The 11,984-nt window shown below is 39.0% G+C and overlaps 1 protein-coding gene and 1 long non-coding RNA gene across 5 annotated transcripts; both read right to left on the minus strand.

The window, feature by feature from the left end:
- On the minus strand, positions 497–1,381 carry LOC18775310. Its single transcript, XR_002272157.1, has 2 exons — positions 1,220–1,381; positions 497–831 (listed from the first exon to the last, which is right to left on the minus strand). It is a non-coding gene; the product is annotated as an uncharacterized LOC18775310 (long non-coding RNA).
- On the minus strand, positions 2,148–11,466 carry LOC18773117 (ethylene-insensitive protein 2). 4 transcript variants are annotated; one of them, XM_020567018.1, is made up of 8 exons: positions 11,181–11,466; positions 9,553–10,532; positions 9,205–9,291; positions 8,948–9,058; positions 8,653–8,865; positions 7,720–7,899; positions 4,923–7,613; positions 2,148–2,822 (listed from the first exon to the last, which is right to left on the minus strand). In XM_020567018.1, exons 2-8 carry the CDS (start codon positions 9,808–9,810, stop codon positions 2,448–2,450), a joined length of 3,915 nt encoding a protein of 1,304 aa, XP_020422607.1. In that variant the 5' UTR covers positions 9,811–10,532; positions 11,181–11,466; the 3' UTR covers positions 2,148–2,447. The 4 variants fall into 4 exon arrangements, with proteins under 4 accessions (XP_020422607.1, XP_007208136.1, XP_020422610.1 ...); XM_007208074.2 differs by having other exon boundaries at positions 2,206–2,822; positions 11,186–11,466; XM_020567021.1 differs by having other exon boundaries at positions 2,206–2,822; positions 7,720–7,896.

Below are 11,984 nucleotides of genomic sequence, written 5' to 3' on the forward strand. Positions count from 1 at the left end.
TGTGGTATCGGCCGAAGGCTCTCCGATACTTTAGTAAGTACGGTTTTAGTAATGTTAACTGACAGATCAATCGGTAGCATACCATTAATTCTGATCCCCTCCTTTTGGGGATTGGGGTCTTCTTAAATAGGCCTTGGGAGGTGTGCATTGTGCTCATATTTCTGATGTGGGGCTGTGGACATGGATTGTGAGCATGATACTTGTCCGATGGTAAAAAAGGCCAAGATAGATGGCTTCGGTAGGAAGCATGCCGAAAGGATTCTGTGATCAATATCGATCCTGTCCACGTGTTCGGTGATCATAGGTCGTTTGTTTCCGGTATAAACAGTAGTCCCCCAAGTTCTCTTCCGAAGGTCCTTCGGAAGGGAATTTAGTTCTCTATGGCAGTTCGGAAGTTACACTGCCGTTCGGTAGGCTCGTTTGGGGAGAGAAAAGGATGCTGAGAGGCGAGAGGGCAGAGAGACGCTTCGTTTTTATGCTTACATTTGACGCTTCGTTTCTATAATTAATTATTTTTCAAAATTATAGAAATCAATTGTTTTATGCATACAAGTAAAATTATTTATACATTTGACGGTTTCTTTTCTTACAACAGCAGACACACAATTTTTACTCTCAGGATTTTTCAGACCTGGTCGGACTTTTCCTGGGCCTGTAGTGGAGGAGGCACTGGAGGCCCAAAATGCTGTTGAGCAGAGACAGCTTCCCTTCGGCCGTTTGCCCTACCAATGAGGTAAAAAGCAAGGGCTACAATCACGATGAACAATATCACAGGAACTGATACCACCACAACATATCCCATTTTGATTTGCAGCCAAAGAAATGTCTGCACTGCAACATCACAAACCCAGAGATAGATTCAAAGTCAATGAAAATAAATAAAATTAAACCCTTTCTTTCTTCCATTTTCAGTCTAAAATCCCATTTTACTTTCAGTGTGATGCAATTTACTTTTTTTATACAACGATATTAAGGAGGGATTCGAACTCAGGAACTTAGATGCAAGTGCGTAACTGCTTTTAACCACTTGTACAATTATTATTTCGAACTGTTTATTTCCAGACCAAGTACTAACAGGACCTTAAATATGAAACCTTTATGAGTTTTTGGGTGTACAAGTTATGGACCACAAATTAAACCTCATCAAACATCCACTATCTCTGTCTCACTGTCTGTTAATACTTGTATAGACCTAAGCAGCAAAACCACAGGGACTTACCTATTGGGTGTCTTGGTGGTGGTGTTGGGTGTGCCTTGGTTTTCCAAACAAAGCAAAAGCAAGCAAATATACCTGCCTGGAGCCTGTGAACTCTGGAAAATACCACAAAAGACCAGAGAGAGAGAGAGAGAGAGAGAGAGAGATGATGAGGAATTGTTAGACCATGATATGTATTGTCCAACCAGTCACTCGGTTGAGCTGAGGAGGTCTGTAGACCCTCCACGTGTCATAAATATGACCGTGGATACGGGACAGTTGTCAGCAATTCGCATAATAGGTGGGGAAATTTGGGGCCACGTCACGTTAGAGGAAGCAAACTAAGAAACATGTAATCCACTCATTAAGTTGAGGTTATACAATACACAAATATTATGTATATGGCCGTTTCACTCAACTTTATGGTCACTCTTAATTTGTCCATTGAATTTATTTTCTGAAAAATTTGGGTTCCATCCACCTGCAATATTATATATAGGTTGGTATTTTGTTTATCTAAAAGGTGGGATTTAAACCAACTCTTGGTTTTCTTGGTTGTATGTTGCTGATAGAGACAGACAACCTGCTCCAAATTCCCAATGAACTTTCATTCTCAAATATTTGATAGATATTGTTCATTTCTTTGATGTCAAACACCACCCTCACCATGGGAAAAAACTTGGTTGCAACGGATATAACACTATTTTGCTATCCCCAACCAATAATGCTATAACACGTGAATGTGTTATCACGCATGTCATAACGTTATTAGTCAAATATAGCAAAATAGTATTATTCAAGTTTCATGGAAGTCTTTCTCCTCACGATGGCCCAAGACCACAGAATTGGGTTGGAAACAAAGTGCAATGGAAAAAGATTATCCAAAACACTTGGGACTCAAAAATCTCCAAAAGGAGCATACAGCTTTGGATAGAGGCCCCCGCACCTGGCATTTTTCAACTTTCCATCTTATTAGAACAAGTAACAGAAGCAAGCGAGCAACACAAGAATTGCAAAACAACCAATTTTCAACCTTCTACCCATTTTCTTTGATAATGCTGCAATTACAGATCCAGCAATTCTTACCTATGCATATGTTAACATACAAGGAAATACAAATTGCAGCAATGGCTTTTGATACACTGAGAGAAATTATGCCTTAACTGAGGGTTTTGATCCAGAAGATGAGCCGTTTTCCAAAATCTAACAGCTCAATAACCCAGTTGAGACATACTGTGTTTGTCTATGAAAGCTATGACCCATAAGGAGCAGATGTCTGAACCTTGCGTGAACCAGGACCCTCGTGAGCGCCAGCAGTTTTGTTGGTTAATCGACGCTTGTAGCGTTTGAGTACAGACGCCAGATTTTCTTTTCCCTTCGGGAAAGCTACATCGCCAGCTGCTGTCCCCGTTCGGCCCTTACGACAAGATATTGCAATCTCCACATCCTTGATTATGTCTAGAAGCGTTACTGCCGTTGTGCATTTTCCCCTGGCTGGTTTTGCAGCAGGGGGTATTCCATTTGAAAAAGATGGACTTGACTTCAGCTGGTGTACTGCAGAAATTTGAAGGCAGAAGCATGGCGACATTGGAGTGCGAGGCTTTGAAAATGCTGAATCAATAATCCCCTGACATTAACAGGATACGGAGACATTAACATCACTGATTTAGAAGCTTTGGAAATATTATATGTACATATATATTAGAAGATAATCTACTTGTATACAGAAGTAGCATTACTGCAATGCAAGGAGAAAATTTCTTCTAAATTCACCAATAGAAAAACACTATATTTCACATATAACTTGGCCAAAGTCTTCCGAGAGTCACAGGAATGATAAAAGCTTATCACGCATAATTCTCATCTCGCACTAGGCAGCAATAAACAGTGCTCATGTAGAAAGCACAGTGTAGAATACAAAGCACTCAAGGTTCAACATATATGAAAAGATAGTAGGTTACCAAAATGAATTTTTTTGAGACTGAACATTGGAGGACAAACTTATAAGTTAACTAAATATTTTAGTTGCCTAAAGTGAAGGCCCATAAGTGCAAAAAGCAGTAAACAAATATTTCTGTCCGAAGAATCATCCTAGTACAAAGAAAACAATTACCTGCTTTTCAATACAAAAAATAAAAAAAATTTGCCTATTCATGACCGAAAAATGTTGTCCTGTAAATTAAGGAAAGTAACAGAACTATAGATGAATAATTTTGTTTAGAGTTCATATAGTCAGTTTTATTCACTTTCCTATATTATTTTGGGAGTTTTCCATTACCCTAAGATTCTATTTATGGTGTGATTTGATTTGATGTTAGTTTCCTTGTTTGACTTGGATTGGCCTCTATAAATACCCATTGATGCAATCTTTCATTAGGATTTTGCTACCGGATAAGGTAGACTAGCCTGACAAAAGAATTAAAGAAATAAAGTGAAATTGGCTAAAATAGCCCTTTTTTACAAATTCTATTCTAAAATAGCCCCCCTTGCATTAAAGAGAGACTATAGGTACAACAAAGAGGGAACTATAGGGACGAGAAAGCGACACTGTACGGGCAATTATAGAATAAAAGTTGTGAAAAAGGGCTATTTGAGCACAAGCCCCAAGTTAAATGTAGACTAGAAAACCCTATAAAACAGTCCTATTTCTCATCTTCTCCCTTCTTTCTTTCTTTCTTTCTTCTCTTTCCATCTACTTTATTTCTTTTCCAAGGAATCAAAAAGTATCCAGTGATGGTGAAGCCCAACGTGAAGATGAGTGTCAAGAGTATGAACAACTACTGTCATAATTCCTATAAAGGGAAGTACTGTTGAGTTAGTGTGATCCTAGATGTGAATCCAGCAGTGGTGTGTGGTGAAGTGGTTTGGTGGCAGGAAATTGCAGTGTCTTCTACCCAAGTTCCAGTTTAGGCAAGTGTGTTGGGTTTCAATTTATAGTGGAGCTCTAGAGGGTCCAAATTATAGCCACCCTCGCTGTTGGTGGTGTTTCATCTTTGGGTGTTGAAGATAAGTGCCAGTTTCCTTGTTCTTTTCAAGAAAATTGGGCTCATATTATGAAAATCTTTTGGCGTGCTAAGAAAGAATTGAAGTATTTGACAGAGCATTCAGTTTTCATGTAACAAAGGTTGTTTTCTGTGTTGTGTCCAAGGCATGTTTGACCCAGCTTCAGTTGAGTGTTAGAGTCAATTTAGTCTATTTGATGTTTGCTTAATTGGCTTAGGAACTTTGGACTATTCTAGGATTCTATTCATGCTGTGGTTTGATTTGTTTTTTTTTTTTCTTGTTTGACTTGGACTGGCCTCCATAAATAGGCCTTAAAGAAACACTTTAATTAAGACTTAGATATTCAATAATGTAAAATAGAAAAGCCTAGCCTCTCCTCTCCCCCGTTCATCCTTCTCTTCTCTTTTCATCTACTTTGTTTCTTTCAACAAATTTGAGTTCCCAGGGTAATCATGAAAGCCAATAAAGTGCAGAAACTCATTTAATGCAACAAATGGAGCAAAAATGCCAACAGTAAAATAAACAATCAAAACCTTCTAGCAGTTTGATCAAGTCCCAAGGTAGATATACTGCCTAGTCAAACCCATGGTGAAGCATAACTATTTTCTGCTTGGTTGACATACGGTAACCAAGACGACAATCTTACAGAAGAGACCATAATTTCCTTGCAAAAATTGGAGTCACAGAAATGTATCCTAATAGACAGAAGTTTTTCAGTGTTTACCTGAAGTCGGTTGAGGACGTAGGTATATTTCCCCCATAGCTCTGGCCGGCTTTCCATGAGTGACAAATCAAGAATACGATGGATACACCAGACCCCGAAGCTTACTATCAAATCTGATCTCCAAATACAACCCTCCCCACAAGTAGGAACCATAAAAGAGGTGCAATTTGCATCATTATTCTTCAATGCAGAAACAGACTTCCTATCAGAAGGATGGTATTGAGGTTCACCCATGTGAACTGTTCGATTCATCTCTCTAGTTTCAGCTTCATAAAGAAATTTCTCCCTTGCAGCCACGCGATCAATTAGATCCTCATCAACCCCATCATTCTGCGTAAACAACCAGTCAGATCCTTCCAATTTCAAAAGTTTCACAATGCAATGCCTGAAAGACTGAAGAAGCTTGGCCTCTGAATCTGCAACTGAAGTAGCTTCTTGACTTACAGAACCTGCCCGATAACCAAATCCTCCACTCCCAATAGTACGATTATTATCAGCTACACCAAATTGCTCAAAAGGCTGTCTAGACCAGAGGGATCCAGTGTTAAAACTAGAATTTTGCTGTGATGAAAAAGCATCTCTGTAGACTTGTGATGGAGAGAGTTGATCGAATGCCAAAGGAGCTCCTGTTCGTGCTCCAGAATTTGAATACAAGGATGATTCATAATTTGTTATCCCAGTAGATGATCCATACCCCACAGGACTTTCCCAGTTGGCACTTTTCTCCGGCATGTAAAGATCCCGGTGAATGTCGGGTAAACTATGGTATTTCTTTGCATTTGCTGAACTTACCACATTCTCAGCAATTCCAGAAGGGTGCAGATCATAATACGGTCTTTCAGATTGCAACGGACTATTTCTAGATACTGTATGATTTTGGAAAATGGAGGCCTGACCAGAGCCTAACCCATTTTGTAACTTCTGCCCCATGGTAAATGCAAGTGAATCTCTGTAGTTTGCAGCACCCAATGAAGAAGCGGATTGTAGGGCTGCTGACTCCATTTGACCGTTCAAATTATCAAAACCTCTGTCCTTTGCAATTCGATTGAGATATGAGGGATGATAACTATGTATTGTGGCTGGCTGGTAGTCCCAACTCTCAGAAGACGGGAGACTGCGCACACTTGAATAGCGCCTCTCACCAGAGTCAATAACGCTGCGGCTTGAATTTTGCACATAGGCATCCAACAACTGCACACGGCTGGGCAACAATGCGGAAGATCCCCTTTGGACCCCATATGACTCTAAACTGCTTTGAACCCTCTGCTGCTTCGGAGAGTCATATAAACTTGAGTTCATAATAGGATCAGATCCTCTGCCTCCTGCAGATGGAAAATATCCGGAAAGCTCCTTTGCACTAGTATCAACTTTCAATGAGGAGGACGCAGCCTTTGAATCTAACCCCAACAAAAGATCCAGTTTCTTAGCCTTTGCTTCTTGAATTACATTCCCATGGAAATCATACAGCTGTCCCCAAAATTCGTCAAGTACTGCAGCTAGTTGACGTCTCGCAGCACGCCCCAACCCTGCTAATCTTGAAAGGCTACCAGCACTACTCCCCCCTTCGTCACCTTTTCCACTTAGACTCCTAAATGATCCTGGACCCTCAGATGTCAATGGAGCAGTGCTCTCAGAAACCCCTTTCAATGAATCTTCAGGCTCCCAGGTATCTCCCTCATCATCATCTTTTTCATTTGGTAAGTCTCCTTCAACTCCTTCAACTCCAACAGTCTTTTCAATTGGCTCTGTTGATTCGATCTTCAATGCACTGGTGCCCTCCAATGTAACATCAGAAACCTCATTAACCACAGTTGAGACTGGAGTTGACTCCACTGTAGATGTGGATCCCTCCATATGGCATTTAGGGGAATGAGGAAAGGTAATACGAGAACCATTTTCCACTACAGTAGTTAGGTGATGCTCCTCATCAGGCTCTGTGATAGTTTCAGGCAGATCAAGATCAAAACTCGCTACTTCTGAATCACTATCCAAAGCCCTCCCAAATGATGGTGATGGTTCATGCTTCTGGACACTTACCTCTCTATGATATTTAGGTTCAGAAATATTGATCTCCTCTTTCTTTGTTATTGAATCAGGTGAACCCATATGCATATCCCAGTTCCACACCTGAGCCTCTAATCGTGCACTTGCAGATTTTAATGGGGTAGCTGCCAGCCAAATCATCAAACAAAATGTTGCACAAGCAGTGAGTAGAAGTACACAAGGAACAGACATACTACTCCCGGCATTCGACCTCAAATTATTAACCCAATCACTATTCCCAACAATCACTTCTACTACAAATATGATTTTCAATCCAAGCATCCCAATTAGTGTAATCAGGGATAAAAATTCAACAAATTGAGAAACTTTATGGACACCCATTATTGGTCTTGAAGCAGCAATTCGAAAAAGAGGGATCACAGAAGATGGCAGTAGCAGAGCTGCCAACACTTGTGTGAATATAAGAAGTTGATACATCCCTTCAGCTCCTGAACTCCAAACGAAATAAAGAGCTGGAACAATAGCAATAATTCTGATTGTGGCACAATGAAGCCAACCAGGAAGGTCTAGTTTCAAAAAATCATTCAAAACTACTTGTCCACCCAGACTCCAGCTTAATGTTGTGATTTGATTTGAAACAAAGAGAACCAGCAGGAAGGCACCAGATACTATTGGACCCCAAAAGACCTGTATAATTTGAAAAGAAAATCAACTTGGCTCAGTGTGCTGCATGATATTCAACCGTTGTCGAAAAAATAGAATTCATCACAAACTAATGGGAAGAAATTGTAACCTGTCCGATTAGTGACATTACATCCTGAAATGTAAGCAAACCAAGGCCCGAGTATTCATTCTCCGCTGAGGTCATAAGGGCATAATTCACCAGATAAATACCACTAAAGATGCACAAGATGGCAACTAAATGGTGGTGACACAAAGCATCCCTGGAAACAGTTGGCTGACACTGATACTGCTGCAAAATTAGGGCAATTGAGTTTCAGAGAATTGACCGTTAACACAAATCAAAACATTATTCAAGTGGTTTACAAACAGGATGGACGGGAGGGTACAGAACTTAGTGATACAAGCACATTAGTTGATGTACAAATTAAAATTGATTATTTTTCGACTCCCTACTCCAACAAGAAAATCTCAATGCTCCTGTTAATGAAGCTCTTTTTTTCTATTTAGAAAGGAAGTAGAAATTTGAGTGCGACCTCAGTGATCTCTATCGAACTGCAGTGACCATTGAAAAGGAAACCATCTAACCTTCTTAATCAAATTAGTATGTTAAAAGGTTCTTTTAAACTAGATGCACCGATGACTCAGTAACATGTCCTGAAAGGAATGTCATATTGAGAAACAAGAAAAGAGCTAGACACTGTAAACACATGCATTGAATGTATATCTAAATACGTCTAACTGTTGAGATTCATGATACATCTGACAGAAGAAGCGTTCACAAGGATTTATATTAAAACAAAATCTCCCATATGAACTCAAGATGCAAGAAGCAACTGTGTAAACCAAAGATGCACAGGCAGACATATAATACAACAAATAGCAGATGCTGCCAATAGTTGACCACCTGTAAAAGAATCAACATATATAATATATATACAACAAAGATACGCATACATGCATAAGCTCATGTTCAACAAAATACGGATGGATGTGAAACGTAATTGCAGAGGCAGAAAACAGGGAGCATGAGAAGCACAGATACCTGCACAATCGAAGAATGAAGATAGAGACTGTGAGGCATTATACTTGCTCCAAGAAGACTCATCAATGCAAAGGCACTCTCCCCACTCAGCTTTGTTAGCATCCCATTCATGGAAAATGACATTTCTGGTTGACTGATAATTACTCCAAGAACGAAGGAAAGCTGTATAAATCCCGCAATGCATACGCATAGGACCTTCGCCTTGCAAGTCTCCTGATATGGATACTCAGTATTTTAGTAATAAATATTGCAAATGCAAGACTATAAAGGAATAAGTGCAAGTAACAGAACTTACCAGGAGGGTGGAAAAAAGAGGGTACAAAACAGCATTAACAGCAGTCAAAAACACGCAAGTGAACAAGTCCCACCCAAACAGAAGATTAAGTCCATGTGCGATACCGAGGATCTAGTAAAATAAGTGCAATCATATGTCACGCATATAACAAATCTAGTTTCAACAATGATACTGCATATCATCACTTATGCCATAGCACAACATAGTTTAGACAAATTGAGGGCAAATGAATAAGTTGATGAGGATAGAGAAATCACCATGGTAAGGTCTGACAGAATCACAGAAACCTCTGTTTGAACTCCTAAGAATATGCATGTGCCTTTGTCATACTCCTCACTGCATATCTTTTGACATAAACGAAATTTAAGAAAAGAAAAAAGTCAAGGAGCATGTGTGCATGCAACTGTCTCTGTACAAGCAAGAGAGAGAGAGAGAGAGAGAGAGATCAAACAGCCAACTACATAGTAAATCAAATAACAACATGCGAAGAGAAGGGGTATCGTGGTTAGGACGCAGCTCAAAAGCATGAATGCGAACAGAGTAAGCGCACAGCACCTCCACAACTAACCATGCATTAATAAAACCCTGCATGAGAGAATTAATACCTGCGCAAGATCTCTTCCAGTGACTACACCAATCCGAGCTGACAGATAGTGACATAAAATAGCTGCAAAATTGAAAATAAGCATCAATGCTGCCAGGTCAGAGCCAAAACGGGCACCTGCTTCAGCAGTTGCCGCCCACTTTCCAGGGTCAAGATATCCAACTGAAATCAGAAGCGCCGGTCCAACAACAGGAAGCAACCGATGTAGAACGCCCAACATATTGTTAGCACTAGGATTAGCAGATTCCAAATTAGCCATTGACTCTTGGACAAACGAAATTTCCAGTGCAAAGATTTTTTTGGAAACGATGGATCTGTCTTACTAATAACAATTATGGAGGGCCTTCCTGAACTATTTAACAAAACTAGACTCACGAACTGAGCGAACCACCGCTTCAGGAGGAAAGGAAATATGGAAGTACTTTAAAGACAGGAGAGAAAAAAGAGAGACAAGCTCACAACAGGAGAAAGGACCTAGAACTTAGGGGCAATAAAAGAAAAGGAATGAACAAAGGCATAAAGAACTAGAGCAGGAGGCCAGGTAAATATGGTTCCAGTGCATCAGCGTCCTGATAGGTACATGAACCTAGTTTACCGTCTTTAGAGAACATAAATAGGTAAACGAAAGTACATCCAATGAAGGTCCTGATAAGGTGAGTCGCGCAGGCTATTCCAATACACTTACGCAGATCAACCTAACTTCTCGACATGACTACTACATGATCCAACTTTACGCACTAACTGATAGTAATCTGATGCTTCCAATCATATCCAATTGGATGCCATTGTAGGGTAAACTATTTACCCTGTTAAATTTAATATTTATCTGCTGAACATAAGTAGATTGGTCCATCCAATCATTGTAAAACTTCGAGCCAAGTACTAAATTACAGAGCACAACTAGCAGAGACTCTCAACTCCATCCATGAAACAAACTTCAACCACTCCAATCACTTGCTACCCTGCCTTTGTCGTCCAACCCTGATTCAGAAAATCACATTAGCTTGATGCACCAAAAAAAATAGGGTAAATATCAACATCAATACATCTTGACAACCTATTTTTATGACCAAGTCAAAATTTTATGAGAGCAATAAGAGTGACCCAACAGTATCATTTACATTTACACCATTAAGTAAGAAAATTAACCATGACTTAATCCCTCCAGAAAAAAATGCTTTTCCCAAAATTTGAGCAAGAGCAAAACTAGCACACAGGATAATTAAAATTACCATGACAAGAATCTAATAGCAACCAATCAAATTCCAAACTTTATATTCCAGCAGAAATGCAAAAACCAAGCTCCAAACCCATGTCAGATCTTTGCCAACACTAAAAAAGAAAAACAATCCTAAACAGAAGCAACATGCACATAAAATTTTAAAATTACAATAACTCTACAGTTGAAAAACAGCCCAAAACCCTAGAATCCCAGTACGATGAGAAGAATATCAGAATCCATCGCCATGGATCTGAGGCACCCAGACAAGCAAAACCCAAAAGCCCGTTTACACAAATACCGAGGAAGATGATAAATATCGGGTTAAATCAATTAATCAATAAGTCAAAAGCACAAAAAGTTGGTCTTAGGAGGGTATGAGTTTTAGGGTTTTCGAAATGCTAGCTTACCTTACCTTCCTCTGAGCTTTCCTTTTCACTTATATTGTTTGTTTCAGTTTCTCTGCCAATCTCTATCTTCTAATCTAAAGTCCTACACAAGCAGTAGATCTCAGAGGAGTTTAAAGAAAGCCACAAAACCTATATATTTTATTCATATATTTATAGCTTGTACTGGATAGAGAAAGAGAAAAGCTCAAGTTTCTTGGTAGAGAGAGAGAGAGAGAAAATTATGGGTTGGCTTTCAAGGCCATCTTGAAGAGAGAGAGAAAGAGAGAGAGAGAGAGAGAAAGGGAAGACAGATAGTGAAAGTGAGGTCTTGAGAAAAGTTTAACAAAATGTGTGTCTTTTTTTTTCTATTGAAAAAAAAGAAAAGAACAGATGGAAAGGTCCAAAAAACAGTTTCTACTTTCATTTATGGAATCATGTGTTACTTTCTTTCTATCTCCTCTCTCTCTCCTTCATTTTCTGTTTCCAAAATAATTATATAAAAAATCTTCATCTATTTCTCTTTCTTTTTTATGTTTAGCTACAAACTCAATCATATTTATATACATTAGGTTCCAACTGAAAGAATAGTTAATATTCTCTTCAGGAAAGAATACTTAATATTGATTATGACAATGTGGGTATAAGAAAATATTGCAATACAAGTAACTGATGTTTTGTCATATTTTAAGAGACAATATAAAATGGCTATAACAATTTTGATATTATTTCTAAGAGGAAATATTTATTACTTTTTTTGTAACTTCATGGGTTGGACAATGACTTCAAAGAGGACTTTAAAAGCTTGAACACCAATCATATGTTCTC

This window comes from Prunus persica, chromosome G6 (assembly GCF_000346465.2).
Source record: "Prunus persica cultivar Lovell chromosome G6, Prunus_persica_NCBIv2, whole genome shotgun sequence".
NCBI classification, from domain to species: Eukaryota; Viridiplantae; Streptophyta; class Magnoliopsida; order Rosales; family Rosaceae; genus Prunus; species Prunus persica.

Bases quoted from the DNA above. Each gene is read 5' to 3' on its own strand.
- LOC18773117 (XM_020567018.1), bottom strand. From the start codon at position 9,810: ATGGCTAATTTGGAATCTGCTAATCCTAGTGCTAACAATATGTTGGGC. The intron at 7,614-7,719 runs GTTACAATTTCT...CAAATTATACAG, and splicing joins TAATGTCACTAATCGGACAG to GTCTTTTGGGGTCCAATAGT. The intron at 2,823-4,922 runs GTAAACACTGAA...TGTTAATGTCAG, and splicing joins ACGTCCTCAACCGACTTCAG to GGGATTATTGATTCAGCATT.